The 21172-nt window shown below is 50.4% G+C and overlaps 1 protein-coding gene across 1 annotated transcript in view; it reads left to right on the top strand.

Moving 5' to 3' along the window:
* Positions 1 to 20747, top strand: part of LOC137649375 (protein OSCP1-like) — a 53169-nt gene extending 32422 nt beyond the window's left edge. Inside the window, exon 8 of the mRNA XM_068382358.1 lies at positions 20690 to 20747. Within this exon, the coding sequence (XP_068238459.1) occupies positions 20690 to 20747 (58 nt within the window). The remainder of the gene's footprint in view (positions 1 to 20689) is intronic.
* Positions 20748 to 21172: the final 425 nt, after the last annotated feature.

Raw genomic sequence — 21172 nt, 5'->3', positions numbered from 1 at the left:
GGTTTGAAAATATTAGATTCAATACATCATGCAGGTATTAGATTGTCCACGGGAGCATTCAGAACCTCACCTATCCCAAGTCTCCTTGTTGATGCTGGAGAGTTACCACTAGACCTTTACCGGATGTCTTCTATTCTTCGGTATTGGTTTAGATTGCAAAGACTCCCTAATTCTTTAGCCTTCCAGACTGCAAGCCTTGTAAGGCACCCAACATACTGTACTTTGAAATGCACCCAAAATCTCCTCAACCCTATGGCTTTCGGGTGAAACAATTATTAAACAGTCTGGATATAATTAGATGTAAGGTACTTCCATTCAAGGTATCATCAACGCCTCCATGGAAATTACCAGAGATATCTTTTTGTAAATATTTTATAGGAGATAAGAAGAATATGTCAGACCTAGAAGCCAGGTCTCTTTTTAATGAACATGTTAAAGAACATAGAGGATCAACTTTTATCTATACTGATGGCTCCAAATCTGATGCTGGCGTTGGATTTGGGGGTACATAGTAATGGTTTTAATTGTAGAGGTGCACTTCCTCTGACGGCTTCCATATTTACTGCCGAACTGTATGGCATATTAACCGCTATTGAGAAAATAGCATTGGAGAAGGAGGGTAATTTTACATTTTCAATATTAATCTTACCCGATGATCATGTAGCTGTCAACTCTGTTGCCCGACAGAAATCTACGGTCGGGATACGCCAGCGATCGCTATACAGGTGGGGGTGTACACAACAGCGCCATCTGTGAGTATGGTACTCAAGTACTTCTTGTCAACAAGAACTCAATTTTTCCTCTGTCGTGCCTCCGGCAAGACCTACTAATACGCCGTCCCTAACTGGATTTGTTTTCACAACTTTTGGTGAAGTACACTATTCCAGTTTTGAGCTTTCGCTATGCAGGGGTTTTATCTTCATTTCAAAACTTGAACTCGTTTTGGATAGATTTTATTATGGTGACGAAGAGAGTATGGACTCTCTTTCACTTTTAAATGGCCGACCCTTCCCCTTAGACGGAAGTGTTGGTGTCGAAGAGAGTATAGACTCTCTTTCACTTTTTATGACCCACCCTTCCCTTAGACGGAAGTGTGTTTAGGTTTTTGGTAATTTTGCTTCACAAAGTTATAGATTTATTTTATATCTCTCCGCCATTTATAGGCCTCTTCGATTAACTTTCCATTTATTATAAAACTTATAAAAATTAATTTTTATGTTTGTTTATATGCGATCTTTCCTAATAGTAGGCGGGTCCTTACTTGGAACCGAAGTTAATTAACATTGAGCCCGTCATATCGTTTTTCCTGTTAAGAATTTATGCTATTTTAATTTTAATGTTTTTGAAAGAATTTCTTTGATAGTCTCGTACTGTTTTCAAAGTTGAACTAACGTTTTGTTTAGTCTCCGCAGTTGTTGACGTTCAGAACGTTCAACTTGCGCTCTATCGTTACGATAGAGAGAGAGTATTTCACGGTTTCACGTTGCAGTAAGAGTAAACCGATTCTAGCGTTTCGTTCATTCTTTCTTAGCTTAAATGGTTTTAATTCTAATAAAGGAACTTTTTATTTGGGAAACCTTTCAGTTTTTTTCCTTTAACAAATAATATGTTTTAACGATATATATAATTGGGCTCATCTCTCAGGTTCTAAGTCAAGAGAGAGAGAGAGAGAGATAGAGACGGAGGGAGAGAGAGGAGGATAAACGTTTCGTTCAAGCGGGTAACGTTCTCGTTTTTTTTTGCTCTTCTCCCTAGTCGCTATAGGGGAAGTAGGTAAAACGTTTCTAGAGTTTTATTCTTGTTCCCAGGCTTTATGCGGTGAGAGATTTTAAACGTAGTTTATTTGATCTAGTGTTTAGTCTCTTTTCCAGCCACTGAATTCTTTATCTTTCATTATGTTTTTCTGTTACATTGTAATACTGTTTTCGCAATTACTACCTTTTAATGAAGGATAGGATTGCGTGTTTCAGGTACAAACCACTTAAAGTTTCGAGTTCAGTGAAATAAGTGCAAACAGAAAATCAAAAGTGATAAAGTGATATGCGCAAAGTGTTACAGTGTTGCGTTCGAGGGTTCGTCTGTTCGTGCCAGTTGTTCACCTAGTCCGATACCTCTTACAAGCTCCCAAGCCCAGGGGAGAAGTAATGTCGAAGGACTTATGGGTTCCACAGGCCTTGATCGACGAACAGACGTTTCCCTCCGTGGTTTCGGGTGTATCTACACACGTTGCCGACGTGATCACCCCACCCACACAAAGACGAGAGAGCCCATTTATTCCTCGTCTGCGGAAGAGGTTTCTCGCAGAAACCATGGACCAAATCTTGCAGCTTTTAAGTGCAAGTCGGTCCCTTCCGCGCAAGTCCAACGGCCTAGGTGTAGCCACTGGGTCAGTTCGGACTCTCGCTGCAGTACGACAACTGCACACCTCCCAAGAGAGGCAAGGTGGTACCGCAACAGGCAGTAATTCCGTCTGTTGCCGCACCAGCTGTTTTAGACCCTCAGTCACAACGGACAGTAGCTCCGTTTGTTGTTGTCTTTCATAGACCCTAGTGGTCCATGCTGTAGACTATACAGTCTCAGCTTGCTCCTTCATGCAGGAGTATCGTGCTGGAAGGTTGACAATGCACCTGTTAACCTACAACCCTCCGAGGTTGTGCGCTCAGCAGATACTGCGGCTGCCTGCTCCCACCCTCCACCTGTGAGAGCTCCACCACCGATGCGCAGTCCACCCTGCCAGACGCATGTTCTTGCTGCACCATCTGCTAACATGCGTGAGCTACCGCATCAGCAGTGGGAAGGTTCTGTAGAGCTGCCGGGTTCCAGCACTATGCGGCATTCTCCGCAGCCCATGCAGCATGCTCTGCATACCTTACAGCATGCTCCGCATATCATGCAGCATGAGCCGCATACCTTACAGCATGCTCCGCATACCATACCGCATGCTCCTCAACCCACCGCAGCCCCTCCCACGCACCAGCACTCTGCTTTTGTTGTTGCCAGCTCCCACACTCCGACTGCGGAGAAGGTTGACGATGCACCCGTGGGCCTACACCTCCCACGGTTGTGCGCCCGGCATGGCTTCCTGCTCTCACACTCTTGTTGTGAGAGCTCCTCCACCCATGCACAGTCAACCCTGCCAGATGTATGATGACTCCCACACACAGAGCACTCCGTTGCCGTGCGTGAGCTACCACAAGCTGCCGTGTTTTGACACGGTGTGTCAGCCTCCGCAACACACTGTGGTTACCGCCACTCGCCAGCAGCAAACTAGTCAGTCAGGAGTTGAGGCTTCCCCACACAACTTTGGTTGTTGCCAACTCACAGACTGTCATACAGTTACATGACGTTGCCTTCTGGTCTGCTACTTATATACCAGTGCTGTATGTCCTCACGCTCCTGTTGTGGTTGACAGTTCAGTTTTTGACAGTTCACAGACTGTCAAGCAGTTTCATAACGTTGCCTTCTGGTCTGCTGCTTTTGCACCAGTGAAACCTTCACTGAGAGAACCTAGCTTTTCTCGGATATGGTTCCTGTAGATGAGAAAGTGCTGTTCTCCCTCCTTCTGATATTCCCTTGAGGACTCTGTCATTTGGAGAGGAGCCTTAAGCTGCTTAGCCTCCTATGGACTTTTATTTAAGCATAACATGCTTCCAGGGAGGGTAAATGGTTCCGCTTCAGTCGCTAACCCCGTCTGTTGCCACACCTGCTCCCATAGACCTTGGGCTTTGTTGCAAGACATGCAGTCCAAGCTTAGTCCTTGATAGAGGATTTTTTACGGAGAAGACCCTTCTTGCCAACGACCTTCCTACCGGTTGGTTGTACGCCCTGTTGACGCTGAGGTATCCTACTCACGTCCGCCAGTGGAGATGGTTCCTCCACCGGTGCGACCCAGTGTGGGTTGCCAGTCGCACGTTGATGTTATGCTACTCTCGGAGGTGGTTGTGGACGTTCAGTGTGTCACTGGGAAGACGTTCAACAACCAGCAGAGGTGACTTGTTGTGACGCAGTGCGGCAACCTCAGCAACCCGATAAGGGGTTGTCTGTACTACCCAGACAGTCTAGACAGTTTCGGGTTGTCGCTGTACTTCCTCGCTTCCCCATGGTTGACAGTTCACAGACTGTGCAGCAGTACCATGATCTTGTGTCCGGCTCCGTCACGCATCCACCAGTGCGACCGGATTCAGCGAGTCAGACGTTGCCCACTCCGTTGCCGTTTCCTCATCAGTTTCGGATGAGGAACCCTCTGATGAGGACATGGCTGAACAAGAAGATCAATCCCCAGCCCTGCTATCCATCCAGAAGATGCTGAAGAAGGAATACGGCCCTGTCAGGCTGTGGATGAGTCTGGTTAGGACACTGTCATCCGTGGTGCATTTGGTGTCACTTGGAAGACTACACCTCCGTCCTCTTCGGTTTCATCTAGCTCTTCACTGGAAAAGGACAAGACGCTAGAAGCGGTCTCGATCCCGGTTTCTGGAAGATAAGTCTGGTCTAACCTGAGGAAAGGACTTTATCAACCTTTTATAGGGTCTTCCCCTGACTGTTCAGACTCCCAACCACGTTCTCTTCTCAGACGCATCGGACGTAGGCTGGGGTGCGACCTTAGGCGGTAGGGAATGCACGGGATTATGGAACTCGCGTCAAAGGACAATGCATTTTAACTGCAAGAAGCTTCTGGCAGTAAGTCTGACCTGGAAAAGCTTCAGGTCTCTCCTTCAAGACAAAGTAATGGAGGTCAACACGGACAACTCCCTGCTTTGATGTTCATCTCCTAGCAAGGAGGGACCTACTCTCTGACATGGTGCGAGTTCGCTAGTGACCTCCTCTCCTGTTCAACAGGTCTAGACTTTTCACTAGTAACAAATTTCTTCCAAGGCAACTTGAATGTCTTAGCAGTTTGTCTCAGTAGGAAGGGACAATAATTCCAACATATTGGACCCTCCACAGAGATGTATGCAAGAGACTTTGGGTCACCTGGGGCCATCCAACCATAGATCTCTTCGCAACCTCGATGTCCAAGAGGCTCTCACAGACCCAGCAGTGGTTCTTTTAGATGCCTTTCTACTAGATTAGTCTCATCTAGATCTATATGCATTCCCTCCGTTCTAGTTTGTCAACAAGGTACTGCAGAAGTTCGCCTCTCACGTTGGGACAAAGTTGACACTAGTTGCTTCCCTCTGACCCGCGAGAGAATAACTTACCGAGGTACTTCGATGGCTAGTAGACGTTCCCAGAATTCTTCCCCTAAGGGTGGACCTGCTACGTCTGCCACGCGTAAGAAGGTACTCCAAGGCCTCCACGCTCTTCGTCTCACTGCCTTCAGAGTATCGAAAGACTCTCGAGAACTAGAGGTTTTTCGAAGGAGGCAACCAGAGCGATTGTTAGAGCAAGGAGAACATCCACCCTTAGAGTCAACCAATCGAAGTGGGGAATCTTCCTAAACTGGTGCAAGTCAGTATCCGTATCCTCGACCAGTACCTCTGTAACTCAAATAGCTGACTTCCTCTTATATCTGAGAAAAGAGCGATCTCTTTCAGCTCCCACTTTCAAGGGTTACAGAAGCATGTTGGCATCAGTCTTCCGTCACAGAGGCTTAGATCTTTTTAACAATAAAGATCTACAGGACCTCCTTAAGTCTTTTGAGACCACGAAGGAGCGTCGTTTGGTTACACCTGGTTGGAATTTAGACGTGGTTCTAAGATTCCTTATGTTAGACAGGTTCGAACCACTTCAATCAGCCTCCCTGAAAGATCTCACCTTTAAGACACTTTTCCTGATATGCTTTACCAGCTAAAAGAGTCAGTGAGATTCATGCCTTCAGCAAGAACATCGGATTTTCATCCGAAACGGCTACATGTTCTACATCTTGGTTTTCTAGCCAAACACGAGCTGCCTTCTCGGCCTTGACCAATATCGTTCGTTATTCCAAACTTATCGATATGGTTGGAAATGAACTAGAAAGAGTATTATGTCCTGTAGAGCTCTTAAGTTCTATTTTAAAAACCTTTATGAGGCCCGTCTGAAGCTTTATGGTGTTCAGTTAAGAATTCATCTTTGCCTATGTCAGAGAATTCTTTATCCTATTATTTTCAGACTGTTAATACGAGAAGCTCATTCCCTTCTGAATGAGGAAGACCAAGCTTGGCTGAAGGTAAGGACACACGAAGTTAGAGCTCTCACAACTTCCGTGACCTTTTAATAAAATAGATCTCTGCAAAATATTTTCGACGCAACCTTTTGGAAAAGCTAATCAGTGTTCGCGTCTTTTATCTTAAGAATGTCCAGTCTCTTTACGAGAACTGCTACACTCTGGGACCATTCGTAGCAACGAGTGCAGTAGTGGTGGGGGCTCCACCACCACAATTCCCTAATTCCAGAACCTTTTTAATCTTTCTCTTGAAATATTTCTGGGTTGTCCGGAAGGCTAAGAAGCCTTCCGCATCCTGGTTGATTTGGCGGGTGGTCAAATTCTTTCTTGAGAAGCGCCTAGATTAGAGGTTGTGATGAGGTCCTTTAGTATGGGTTGCAGCCCTTAATACTTCAGCACCTAGGAGTCGCTCAGCATCCTAAGAGGATCGCTAGGCTCAGTAAGGAAGACGTACTTAAAAAGGCAGAGTAATGGTTCAAGTCGACTTCCTTACCAGGTACTTATTTATTTTATGTTTGTTATTTTGAATAACGGCTAAAATAAGATACGGGATACTTAGCTTCTTTGTTAACATGTATGCTGGTCTCCACCCACCACCCTGGGTGTGAATCAGCTACATGATCATCGGGTAAGATTAATATTGAAAAATGTTATTTTCATTAGTAAAATAAATTTTTGAATATACTTACCCGATGATCATGAATTTAAGGACCCGCCCTTCCTCCCCATAGAGAACCAGTGGACCGAGGAGAAAATTGAGTTCTTGTTGACAAGAAGTACTTGAGTACCTACTCACAGATGGCGCTGTTGTGTACACCCCCACCTGCATAGCGATCGCTGGCGTATCCCGACCGTAGATTTCTGTCGGGCAACAGAGTTGACAGCTACATGATCATCGGGTAAGTATATTCAAAAATTTATTTTACTAATGAAAATAACATTTTATAGATGGTGCATTGTCAGACGACGGCCTGTGCGGCTGTCCTTCACCAGCCTTGTGGCCATACTGTTTGTAGGTCTCACGCCCTCTGCGGAGTTCAGCTGGAAGACATCGTGGTCTGGCACCCTGATAATTGTATGGTCTGTTTTGACCTCATCACCACCCTCGGATCTGATTCGGTGAGTCCCGTTGGCTATGTTATCTTTCTAATTATTTTACCTCTTTTGGTATACATACACTATTTAGTAAGATCTCTATGGTCTTGAAGGACCTCCTGGAATCTTCGTTTCGGTAATTCCCACTATTATTTCAGGCATCCCCGGAGCAGAAGACTGCGGCTCGGGACACACTGAAAGTGTGGGTTAGGGGATTTGCCCGGAATGTGAAATCCAAACAGCCTTACGTCCTGTCTGAAGACTACTGTGCAATGATCTACCCTAATGCCAAGTCTTCAGCCGCCGTGGCTAGGCATGTTGCGGCACCCATCATTGCCCACATTGATGCCACTATTGCGGGATTCATAGACCAGGAACAAGATCCGTTGGATGCCCCCCGGAGATCTGGAAGACAATGTTGCCTCCATGAACTTGGACGTCGAACCTATGTTGTTGGATGATCCGGATGCAGGTAGGGTGGTAAGTGAGGCAGGTGTTACCGGCGCTGAGATTCCTATCCTCAGCCCCGCTCTTTCTTCTTCATCTGATCTCTCTTCTTTCCATGGTCTTTCTGGGGACCGTGATTCGTCTCACCGATCACACCCGGTTCCCCCCAAAGATAAGTCTATATCTAGGACTTTGCCAAAAGCTCGTAAGCCCCACAAGGCTTCCCATAGTTCCAAGTCTAATACGAACCCGTCATCTAAGGCTTCCGGCTCCTCCTCTAAGTCTCACGACCCGGGAGTACAATCCGCCACTTCTGCTCCTAATCCGGGCCTTTCCGAATCAGCCATGCTTCGCATTGTGTCGGAGATGCAAGCTAAGTTGGTGTCGGAAATGCAGGCCAAGATGGACACGATGTTCTCTAACATTGGTCAGAGACTTGGGGCATTAGAGCAGGGTGCTCCGGAGCGAGTTCAAAGCTCTCTCATCCCGGATGCCTCTAAGCTTCCGCCGTTTGCCAAGAATAACCCTTGGCGCATGGCTCTTCATTCCCCATTTTCAGACGGGATGTTAACAATGGAAGGTCTTGGCACTCGTCCCCTAGAGGACTTTGAATTCTTTCCTCCTGGTCTCGCATTTCCATTTCATGGTTATGCCAGGCTTACCGAGGAAGCTCTGGTTCGGCTGGATAAGGTCCCCAAAGAGACATTTGGGACAATGTCCATACCACCTTTACTTCTGGCAAGCTAACAGCCGACTGTGCGTCGGTAATGTTTAGCGAACGGCTTCCCCGTCTCCCGGAATCCCTTATTAAACAGGAGTATGATTCCCGCCTACGTGTTGGTCGAACTTTGAACTTGGCCACGTCTACGGAGTCGATAGCCTTAACTTATGATACTGAGAGTATCTTTAAGTCTCTCAATAAGGCTACTTTGCAGTCGTTATATTTCGATCTATATGACTTTGCTATTGCTAAACGTAGGTGCCGCAAACACGTCCTGGCTGAGGCGACTATTAGGCACGAGCCTAATAAACTTATCCGGTCCTCTTGCTGGGGTTCAAATCTTTTCCCTGAGGATCTTGTGGAGGAAGTCTTGGCAGAGGCTACTAGGGTTAATCAGAGCCTTAAAACCCGTTGGGGTTTGACTCCTAAGCGGAAATATGATCCCGCAAATTACCAAGACCGGGGTAGGAAGAAGCTCCGCCCGTATACCTCCACCCAGTTCCGGCAACAGCAGAGTAGTTCGTCTGTTTTCCGTCAGCCTCTTCCTCCATCTCCTGCTGCTCCTGCACAGCCTTCCACCTCTCGGGCTCCTTCATCGGACGACTATGTCACCGTTCTGCTCCCTAAGAGCCAGCTTCCCGGTGCCTCCACCACCTCTCCAGCCTTTAACCAGTCTTATGAGGCTCAAGGCTCTTCCCAGAGTTATAACAGAGGTAGAGGCTACCATCGTGGTTCAAACCAGAACAGAGGTAGAGGTAGATTCTTTCGCAAGGGAAAGAACTTCCGAGGCGGACGTGGAGGCAACTCCTCAAACCAATACTGAGGTGCAGCGGGTAGGGGGGAGGCTTTATGCCTTCCGCAACAAATGGAGGTTCAGTCCCTGGGCTTTCAGTATCATCTCCAAGGGACTGGGGTGGAGTTGGATTCAAGGACCTCCACCTCCGAACAGATTTCATCAACATTCCACTCCGGACCTAGTCGAATTTGTCCAGGACCTGTTACAAAAGAACGCCATACAAGAAACGAAACACCTGAAGTTTCAGGGTCGGCTGTTCAGTGTCCCGAAGAAGGATTTGGACAAGAGAAGAGTGATTCTAGACCTATCCCTTCTCAACTTGTCCATTCAATGCGACAAGTTTCGAATGCTTACCGTCTCGCAGGTGCGGACCTTACTTCCCCGTGGGGCCGTCACCACCTCTATCGATCTTACAGACGCCTATTATCACGTCCCGATAGCGAGACACTTCTGTCCGTATCTAGGCTTCCGCCTAGGGGACAAAAATTACTCCTTCAAGGTGATGCCCTTTGGGCTCAACATCGCCCCAAGGATCTTCACAAAGTTAGCAGAAGTTGCTGTTCAGGAACTCAGAAATCAAGGGATTCAAGTAGTAGCCTATCTGGACGACTGGCTCATTTGGTCAGACACCTCCCAAAATTGCCTAAAAGCCACTCACAGAGTCATCCAATACCTTCAATCTCTAGGCTTCCAGATCAACTTCAAGAAGTCCCGTCTTCTTCCGAAATCAAAGTTCCATTGGCTCGGCCTGCAATGGGATCTTATATCTCATACTCTGTGTCTTCCCAAACCCAAGAGGTTAGAGATTGCAATGAACACCAAACGCTTTCTCAAAGACAAAGTAAGTTCCAGACGACTCTAAGAGAGGATCCTGGGGTCCCTTCAATTTGCTTCAGTGACGGATCTACTTCTGAAGGCAAAATTGAAAGATATCAATCGTGTCTGGCGTTCGAGGGCGAACCGGAAGCTCCGGGACAGGAAAGTCCGCCTTCCTCCCATTCTCCGGGAAAGACTTCTACCTTGGACAAGGGCCAACAATCTGTCAAAGTCAGTTCCCCTTCGATTTCCGCCTCCGAAGTTAATCATTCACACGGACGCATCCCTATCAGGTTGGGGAGGCTATTCTCAGCTCAGGAAAGTTCAAGGTCTTTGGTCTCCCTTATTCCGCCAATTTCACATCAATGTGCTGGAGGCCATGGCAGTTCTTCTAACCCTGAAACGTCTCGCTCCACCCAAGAGACAACACCTTCGTCTGGTTCTCGACAGCGAAGTGGTGGTCCGCTGCCTCAACAGAGGCGGATCAAAATCAGGGCCTCTGAACCATGTTCTAGTAGCCATATTCTCCCTAGCAGCCTCGAACCATTGGCATCTTTCAGCTGTCCACCTGGCGGGAGTCCGGAACGTAGTGGCAGACGCCTTGTCCCGGACCTCCCCTCTAGAATCGGAATGGTCACTCGATCTAAAGTCATTCCGGTGGATTCTCTCTCGGGTTCCGGGTCTCCAAGTGGATCTCTTCGCCACGGAGTCCAACCACAAGTTGAGAGTATATGTGGCTCCCAATCTAGACCCTCAGGCCTACGCCACAGACGCTATGTCACAGAATTGGGACATCTGGGAAAGGATTTATCTCTTTCCCCCGGTGAATCTTTTACTGAAAGTCCTAGACAAGCTGAGATCCTTCAAGGGACGAGTAGCCTTGGTCGCACCCAACTGGCCCAAGAGCAATTGGTATCCTCTCCTGCGAGAGTTGAGACTACATCCTCACCCGATACCCAATCCGGTTCTGTCTCAGATAGTACAAACACGCGTTGTGTACGCTTTCTCAAACATTCAGAGCGCCCTAACTTTATGGACTTCATGAAGTTTGCGGCCATGCATGGTGCCAATATCGATCCTCAAAACACCCTGTTCCTAGAATCAGATAAACGGGATTCCACCATCCGCCAATATGATTCTGCGGTTAAAAAGTTGGCTAAATTTTTGATAGACTCAGACGTACACTGTATGAACTTGAACCTTACAGTCACTTTCTTTAGAACTTTATTAGAATCAGGTCTGGCAGCCAATACTATCACCACTATTAAATCTGCCTTGAAAAAGATATTCCTAGTGGGTTTTAACATAGACTTAACCGACTCTTTGTTAGCTTCAATTCCGAAAGCCTGTGCCAGACTGAAACCGGTTACTCGTCCTACCCCGGTTACCTGGTTCCTTAATGATGTACTCAAATTGGCTTCTGATACCATTAACAGTTCTTGTGATTACATTCCCCTTCTCAGGAAAACACTTTTCCTGGTGAGTTTGGCTTCCGGGGCAAGAATTTCTGAACTGGCAGCTTTGTCAAGAGACCCGGGTCATATTGAGTTCCTTCCTTCGGGAGAGGTCCTTCTTTCACCTAACAAATTCTTTTTAGCTAAGAACGAAGACCCTCAGAACAGATGGTCCTCCTGGAAAATTGTTCCCCTCACGCAAGATCCGTCTCTGTGCCCTGTTACTACTCTTAGGTCTTATTTATCCCGGACCTCCTCTAACTCCTCGGGTACCATTACCATTAAAGGGATCAGGCAACAAATTTTGTATTTTATTAAACAAGCTAGCCCTGACTCTTTTCCTCTTGCACATGATATCAGAGCGGTTGCTACTTCGGTGAACTTTTTTCACCACATGAATTTTACGGATCTTTCCAGGTATACAGGGTGGAAGTCACCCTCAGTGTTCAAGAAACACTACCTTAAACATTTGGAAGCCCTTAAATTTCCTACAGTAGCTGCAGGGAGCGTAGTTACCCCCAGGTAACTCAAATGTTAATTCCTTGTTATTTTATCTCTCCCCCTTACCTGCCTCATTTATACCCTATTTGTATTCGTTGGTTTCGCACCTGATTACTATTATTATATTTGTAAATTTTTGACTCCTGAGTATCTGTATATATCATCACTCACGGCATTATTATACCTTACCTTTTTTGGTCAATTGTTCTACCAAGTGGATTTATGTTCTTTTTAAGATACCCTTATAGCTGTTTTTGGCACTCATCTCTGATTAAAGCAACTTGTATTTCCCTTATGTTTATGTTTTTCCTTTATTTTGCAAGTTTGGTGACATTTCTCTTGTATATATTCACTGGCCGGCACAGGTTCAAGCCCAGAAAAGGGATTTTGACGTAGGAAAAATCTATTTCTGGGCGAGGGACCTGTGCCGCCCAGTGAACCCTCCCAGCTCCTCTCCCTTGGAGTCCCCAAACTTTGGGTGCTAAGGAGTTGGGTTCTGAGCGGATGCCGAGTTGCTGGTGCCGAGTGAGGTTGAACGGCTCTCCTCTATTGGGGTCTTTGTCGTGGATGAATCTAAATAGTGCGGGACCTCTGGATTATACGCCCAATTTTATACCGACACCAATAGGTGAGCGAGCTAGTTAACCTAGCACTTCTTTACATTTTTTCTCTGGTATATTTAGCAGTAAATTACCTAAGAATAAGTGCTAATAGTAGCTTATTCACTGGGCGGCACAGGTCCCTCGCCCAGAAATAGATTTTTCCTACGTCAAAATCCCTTTTTTATCATCATGCTCACTTGCCCTGGTCTTTCCGGCCGCCCTTGTGGAACCTTTATGTCGGCCGTGGAGACGGATCCACACTCCTTATGCCCGCAGTGTAGGGGCCAACGGTGTGATAGTGCTAATTTGTGTATTGAGTGTAGGGAGTGGTCTACCTCCCAGTGGGAGAGGTTTGCCCGGCGACGTAAGAAGAAGGCTAAACGGGATTGTTCTCCTTCCGAAAGTTCTCGGGGGCGAGAAAATCCTAGGTCTTCTTCTCCTGCCGCCCATTCCTCCTCCGAAGCTCCCGCTCGGGCGGCCTCTTCCGAGGGGCCGGCGAACGGTAGCGTAGACCGTAATATTGATATTGATATTGACCGATCCCGTGGTAAGGGAGAGTCCGCTGCCTACCATAGCAAGGCGGGTGCCCCTCCTCCCTCGGAGGAGGTAGTTATGTCTAACAAGGATCTTTTTCAGCTTTGGGCTTCCTTGGGGCTACAGGGTTCGCCCTCCAAGGCAGCCTTATTTGACATGGTCAAGCGGGGTGCGGCCGCCGAACAATCGTCAACTACAGCGGAAATAGATCCTCTGTCTGTAGTTCACGTAGTTGTTTCGGAAACATCCCATGGATCTGTCCAAACACCTGTTGTGACTGAGGTAGCTGAAGGCTCTGTCTCCATCTCCGAACACGTTTCGAGGGAGGAGCGGAGTCCTACGGTCTCTCCTTCCACTGAGATTCCCTCTCGAGGGAGTTCTCTGGTAGAGACGCCTCTTCGGAGGCCCTTCGATGGTCAGCTTGCTGATCCCACGGCCCCTCGTGGGCGTATAAGGCGGAAGGCTCGCCCTCCCCTTCGCCGTAGAGGTCTTCCTTCTCCCTTTAAGGGGGTTAGGAGGCGCCTCTTTGGCTCGTCGTCCCCACAATCCTCTGCGGAGGAGACGACTCGCCGCTCTCCTGTCCTGCCAGCTACCACCCTAGACCTCTCCGGGGATTGTTCGCGCTCCCCTTTGGAGGATGGTCGTCCGTTGGGACAAGGGTCTCCTCAACCATCTACTTCGAAGGCTGCTGATGCGCTTTACGCGCCCCCTGAGTCTGCCATTGCGCAGTCTCCTGGCCCTTCGGGGTCTCAGGGACTTGAGCGCAAAACTGCGCCTCTCGTCTCTAAGCGTAAGGCTCTGCCTGCGCCCGTTGCTGTTGTTCCTGTTGTTGCTGACAAAGCGCTTCGGCGCTCACCTGTAGGCGTTCGCGTCTCTGATCCTGTTACGCGCCAGGGTTCCCCTGCGCGCCCACGCCCATCGTCAACTGTTCCAGATGCAGCGCGCAAGCGCTCAAAGGCGCCCGAGCTCCCACCTTTACAAGCACTTCCACGCCCCCCAGTTCCTGTTACATCGCGCGCGATTCCAAAGGTGCCTGAGTCAGCGCACAGGCGCCCGCAGGTTCCGACGGTCTCGCTGCGCCCTTTGGGGGAAAAACGCGGCGCGCGTTCACCCCTTGTTCCTGTATCACCATCGCGCTCGGTCCAACAAGTTCCGGAGTTGGCGCACAGGCGCCCACAGGTTCTCATGGACTCATCGCGCCCTATAGGGGGAAAGCGCGACGCGCGATCGCCCCCGGTTCCTGTCACTCTTCGCGCGGTCCAAAAGGTTCCAGAGTCGGCGCACAGGCGCCCACAGGTTCCTTCGGACTCGTCGTTCCCGACGGGGGAAGATCGCGTCTGAACGCGCGATTCCATCCGCGACGTGCTCTCCATCGCGCGCTGTTAAAGAGGTTCGCGATGCGCTTCCACGCGCGGATATTGTTCCAGCTTCCGCGCATTCTCCAACACGATCGCGTGGCGCGCTGACTCAATACGTAGCTCCGGGGTTGGCTAAGTTGCGCTCACAGCCTCCTCTGGAATCGCGCGAGTCTGCTGCCGACAATATCGCGCGCGACGCCCATCTGTCGCGCCCAGTCCCTGTGTTCAAGGCAACTGCGAGCGTTCCTCATACCGTTCGCAACCCCCGACCTCCGAAACAGCCTGTTCCAGATGTGCGCTATGCTCGCCAACAATCGCCAGTGCAGTTTACAAACTCGCAAGCGAATAGGGCGATCCCTCCCGACTGTCGCCCACAGGTCTCTCGGGATTCTGCTATAGTTCCATCGCCTTCGCGGCGAGTTCTCCCAGACACGCGCACAGGCGCCCCTGTCATATCGCGCCCTTCCGGATCCCACCAGGTCTCTGCGCACCCGCGCGTTCGGGCGGTTCCTGATCGTTGTACACCGACTCCTTCACCATCACGCTCTCGCGACCTTATTCCGGCCCGCTCTCCAAGACATGACCGCGCCATTGATTCATCTGCGCACCATCGCTTTGCGGCCGCCCCCGCCCACGCGGGTGCGTGCGCGCGTGATTTTCCAGCATCTCCTGCCCGCGCGATGGGGTTTGCGCTCGCGATATTCCAGCCTCGCGTTACGCTAACGCGCGCGACCCTGTGCAGGGCCCGATTCACGAGCCCCAACGCTACCGCCGCCAGGCAGATTCTTCCCTGTCTCGCTCCCCCCTCCGTAAGCGCAGACCAGCGCGCTCGCCAGAGGGGGGGCGCTCCCCAGATAGATCTAGGGATTTGTGTACTCCTCCTAGGGATCCATCGGTCCCCTTCCCTCCAGAAGGAGTGTCTGCCAGCGCCGCTGTCAGTCAACAGCCTTGGTTTGATACCCTTCTCAGAGTTCTGGTACGGGCTATGAAGCCTGCCGCCTCTGAATCGGGTCGCGAACTAGTGGCAGTTTCCTCCCCCCTGAAGAGGAAGAGAGGAGTTTCTCCCATGGATCTTCCTCCGAGACCTAGGCTATCTCCTCGCAGATCCTTAGGCAAGGTCCCTACTCCTCCTCAGACCTTATCGCCTTCCCCTGCGCAGGAGGAATACCCCTCCTCAGGGGAGTCGGTCGGAGAGGATGTCCTCCCCATCGCACCAATGGAGGAAGTTCGTCCTCCTCCCGAGAGGTCCCCTCGTCTTGAGGTGGAGAAGGACCTACCACCTTCGCTTTTGGAGTCCTGTATCCCTCCCAGGAGGGAATCTAAGGACTCTAAGACTATTCCTAAATCATCGGCCAGGATCAGACAGGAGCAGCCTAGGCCGGTCGAGGATATTCACGCGTCCCCCCAGGAAGACCCCTTGGGGTCAGGAGACTTCGCTGCGAGTCCATCAGGAGGCGACCGCCAAGAATCGGAACATGCATTCTTGCAAGTTCTGTCTCTCATGAAGAGTCTCAACGGGATCCCAGATCCTGAGGTCCCTCCTCGTGATGGGCAGGACACATTTCTGGATGGTATCTTTGGCTCTCATAGGCCCTCCAGGGCCAGTGCAGCTTTGCCCTGGTCTCGGGGGATGAAGAGTGCCAGAGAGAAGATTGAAGGACAACTTGCGGAGCTTGCCTCCTCAAGCAGGTCGAGTGCCGGGTATAAGCTCCTCCCTCCTCCTCGAGTCCGTCAGAGGAGATATTTTGAGATCCTTGAGGAGCCTTCTTTGAGTCTTCCCCTGCACCATTCTGTGGAAGCCCTCACTGGGGGAGTCTCTCTGGAGAGACTCTCCAACCGGCACGTGTCCTTCTCGGCCACTGAGATCCAGATTCATGAGAAGGTCATTAAGTGTGCCATGCAGGCCGCTTCATGGCTAGACTTCTGGCTGGGGTCTCTGGGCATTCTGGTGCCGTTCGAGGATCTGTCCAAGGAAAGCGTCAGGAAAGCTCTGGAGACCTTCCTCCTCTCGGGCACTCGGACCATCGAGTTCCTGTCCCACAAGGTTACCAGCTTGTGGGCCAACACGATCCTCAAGCGTCGGGACGCAGTGGCGGAGAGGTTTCATCAGAAGGTCCCCAGTGCCGAGGCTAGTAGGCTCAGACACTCTTCTGTCCTCAGCAAGAGTCTGTTCGAGCCTAAGGACGTGGAGCGTACTGCTGAGAGGTGGAGGCAGTCCAATCAGGATTCCCTCATCCATAGAGCCCTGACATCAAGGCCCTACAAGCCTCTGGCGGTACAGCAGCCCCGCCCTGCCAAGGACACGAAGAAGACAGCCGTTACAGCGAAGCCCAAGGTGTCTAAGCCCTTTCCTGCCAAGGGCAGAAGGGGCAAGAAGTCCTCCAGGGGGAACAAGAACCCTAGAGGTACCGGCCGAGGCCGGAAACGCTAGGGGTGGCAATCCCGCTGCATGTTCACCAGTGGGGGGATGCCTTCAGAGTTATGCAGCAACTCGGGGCGGATGCCTGGACGATCTCTGTGATCTCTCAAGGGTATCGCGTCCCGTTCACGGCATCTCTACCTCCCCTGACAGCGGATCCAGTGTCGCTGAGCTCTCTTGCCATGGGGTCGGCAAAAGGGCAGGCCCTTCGGGCCGAAGTCCGGACCATGTTGGAGAAGAACGCGCTTCAAGAGGTCGTGGACGGGTCCCCTGGCTTCTACAGTCGACTCTTTCTTGTGAAAAAGGCGTCTGGAGGCTGGAGATCAGTCATGGATCTCTCGACACTGAACGGGTTTGTCAAGCAGACTCCGTTCAGCATGGAGACGGCAGACAAGGTCAGACTTGCAGTGAGACCGCGGGATTTCATGTGCACTCTGGATCTGAAGGACGCGTACTTCCAGATCCCAATCCATCCATCTTCAAGGAAGTACCTAAGATTTTGCCTAGATCACAAGATCTACCAGTTCAAGGTGTTGTGTTTCAGTCTCTCCACAGCACCTCAGGTGTTCACCAGAGTCTTCACCGTCATCTCTTCATGGGCACACAGGACCGGCATCCGTCTCCTTCGTTACCTGGATGACTGGCTGGTCCTGGCAGACTCGGAGGTTTCCCTTCTCCACCACCGAGACAAGCTCCTCGAGGTTTGCCGGGATCTGGGGATCGTGGTAAACCTCAAGAAGTCTTCTCTGCAGCCCTCTCAGAGGCTGGTTTATCTAGGTATGATCATAGACACCAATCTCCACAAAGCCTTCCCATCAGACGAAAGGATTTCAAGGCTGAGGAAGGTCGCGAGACCTTTCCTCACTCGAGAAGAACTCCCAGCCCAATCGTGGCTTCGTCTCCTCGGTCACCTTTCCTCTCTAACCCGCCTCGTTCCCAGCAGTCGCCTCAGGATGAGATCCCTTCAGTGGCGGCTGAAGTCCCGATGGAGTCAAGGTCTCGACTCCCCGGACATCCTGATCCCAATGGGATCGGCGGAACGGTCGGACCTGGAGTGGTGGGTGGCGGAAGAGAATCTACGAAAGGGAGTGGATCTTCTCGTCTCCCCCCCAGATTTGATGTTGTTTTCGGACGCGTCAAACAAAGGGTGGGGGGGCCCACGTGCTGAACCACAGGGCCTCCGGCCTGTGGTCAGAATCAGAAAAGCACCTTCACATAAACCTGCTGGAGATGAAGGCCGTCTTTCTGGGCCTTCAAAAGTTCCATCAAGTCCTGGCGGGTCACTCCGTAGTGGTGATGTGCGACAACACCACGGTAGTGGCTTACATCAACAAGCAGGGAGGTACCTTTTCGGAACTACTATCCCATCTTGCAGTAGAGATCCTGAGATGGTCCGAGGTCCACTCGATATCACTTACAGCTCGCTTCATTCCAGGCAAGAGGAATGTGCTCGCCGACAGTCTGAGCCGAACGATGCAGATAGTGAGTACCGAGTGGTCTTTGGATCCTCTGATAGCCAACAAAGTCTTGACTTTGTGGGGTTCCCCAACTGTGGATCTGTTCGCTACGGCGTTGAACACCAAGCCTCCGCTGTACTGCTCCCCAGTCCCAGACTCCAATGCTCTCTGGCAGGATGCCTTCCAACAACGGTGGGACAATGTCGACCTGTACGCCTTTCCCCCGTTCTGTCTGATGAGGAGGGTCCTCAACAAGACCAGAATATCGGTCAACCTCTCGATGACTTTGATAGCTCCGCTGTGGCATCACGCGGAGTGGTTTCCAGACCTTCTGCTGCTCCTCACGGAGATCCCGAGGGAACTCCCTCCACGTCGCGAGCTACTCAAACAACCACACTCCAACATCTTCCACAAAGCCGTAGCTTCGCTTCGACTTCACGCCTGGAGACTATCCAGCATCTCCTTAAAGAGAGAGGCTTTTCGCAACAAGTTGCGGAAAGGATGGCTGGTCACCTGCGCCGGTCATCCGCAGGAGTCTACCAGGCGAAGTGGCGAGTTTTCTGTGGTTGGTGTCGTGGAAGGGGTATCTCTCCCCTCGATGCCACTCTACCAGCAATAGCGGAGTTCCTTGTATATCTGCGGGAAGAAATGCGCCTTTCAGTCTCGGCAGTGAAAGGCTATCGCTCAGCCTTAAGTCTTGCCTTCAGGCTCAAAGGAATGGACATTTCCTCCTCGCTGGAACTGTCCCTGCTCATACAAAGTTATGAACTTACCTGCCCTCAGTCGGAAGTGAGACCTCCTCCTTGGAACGTGGTTCGAGTCCTCAGGTCTCTTAAGAGGCCTCCCTACGAACCATTACGCCAGGCTTCTGATCGCCACCTTACCTGGAAGACGGTGTACCTGCTAGATTTGGCCTCGGCCAATCGAGTTGGCGAGCTACATGGTCTCTCATACGACGTCACCCATTCAAGGGGATGGGGGGAGGTGACGTTCAGCTTCGTCCCTGAGTTTGTTGCCAAGACTCAGAACCCGGGAGTGCAGGACCCTAGGTTCGACTCTTTCTAGGTCTCGAGTCTTCGTTCTGTAACAAATGACCCAGATCATCTCCTACTGTGCCCAGTTAGGAGTTTGAGGTTGTATCTGAAGAGAACAGCTGCAGTCCGACCCCAGGTGCGAGCCTTGTTTGTTAGCACCGGGCCGACGAAGAAGAGGGTCACCAGGAACACCATCTCGGCCTGGATCCATAAGGTAATCCACCAGGCCTTGAGTTCTGACCCTCCCCCGTCACGACGCCCTAGGGCGCACGATGTCAGGGGCGTAGCTGCGTCCCTGGCCTTCAAGAAGAACTTTTCCGTGACGCAGGTCCTGCAAGCTGGGGTCTGGAGGCGTCAGACTACCTTCACGGCCCACTACCTGCAAGACGTGACCCACAGGAGGCTCTATACGTTTTCTATCGGCCCTGTGGTGGCTGCACAACAGCTGGTCTAACCTCAGGCTCCTAATTGGACAAATAGCATAGGGTTGAGGGCATTGTTACCCAGTTTTAGTCTGTGTGAATGAAAAGATCTGCCTGGCCCTTTTCTTTTCTTCATCCTCTCCTCCCTTGGAGAAAAACAGCATCCTGGTTCTTTGCACAGCTGACCTCGAACCTCTGCAGGTAAGCCATGCTTCCTTGTGTTCCGAGTATTAGCTTATAACACTGTCATGTCCCCATACCCTGACGAGGTGGTATTGGGTTGTCCTAGCCTAGATTTCCTTATTAAGGACTCCAGGTCAACTTCCTAGGACGTGTCACTGCTCACCTTCACACACAGCTTACGTAGGCCGCAGCAGTCCCTGACTGCCTGCGAGGTGCAGGGTCCCCGATCCTGGAGTTGCTTTATGAACTCAGAGTCAGGGACCCCGGGCAAGCCAAAGCCAGTATGGCAGGGGACTTACCTTCCTTCCTAAGGGTTGAGTCACCCCATGTAAATAGCGTGGTTTGTATTCAGTTAAGGAACAAATGACAAATTCGTAGATAATTTGTATTTTTCCTAACGATACAAACCCAGCTATTTACAGTTATGTGCCCGCCAGCCCTGTCCCCCAAGATAAGTCCTACCTCTAAGTAAAGTGGCCGAATCACCGGTGTGTGTGAGGGTGGAGGGGTAGCAAGCTACCCCTCCCCCCCCTGCTAACTAGCGGTGGAGTAGGAAACCCTCGTTAAAAGTTTATGGCTCGTCATCGGCTGCGCCGAAGTAATTACCCCATGTAAATAGCTAGGTTTGTATCGTTAGGAAAAATACAAATCATCTAAGAATTTGTCATATTAATCATATAACCTATTGTATTTTCTTTCTAGCCCTTGGCGAAAAAAGCTCTCGCAACGGGAAGGTTTATTAAGATCTAATGTGAAATAGTTAAAGTGCTAGTGTTCAATATCACGTAAAATGACGCAGTGCTGTGGAGGGTGCGTTCGCTCGTGTCCGTCATACTCCTAGCCCGGGACTTCTTCCTTGCTCCCCAACCCCTGGGAGAAGGAAAGTCGAAAGGCTAAGGGAGATGTCAGACTTTGATTAGCGATCGAACGTCCCCTCGAGCGATTCTGTTGTCGTATCCCAGTGCGCTCACCCTCGCTATTGGAAAGGCAAGGTAAAAGTGTTATCCTCGCCGTTGGTTGACACGAGACTGGCGTTTTACGTTTTCCTGTCCTGCTAGACAAGAGAGTGGCTCGTCATGGGACCGAGCGTCGAGATCGCTCCCTCACAGCGATCTAGACGCGTTTTCAGGACGCGACATAGATCTTGTCGCTCCCTTACAGCACGCATGCAGTATGCGGGATGCA

Source organism: Palaemon carinicauda, chromosome 11 (assembly GCF_036898095.1).
Source record: "Palaemon carinicauda isolate YSFRI2023 chromosome 11, ASM3689809v2, whole genome shotgun sequence".
NCBI lineage: Eukaryota > Metazoa > Arthropoda > Malacostraca > Decapoda > Palaemonidae > Palaemon > Palaemon carinicauda.
The sequence above is the reverse complement of the archived record's forward strand: the minus strand, read 5'-3'. Positions and strand labels throughout refer to the sequence as shown.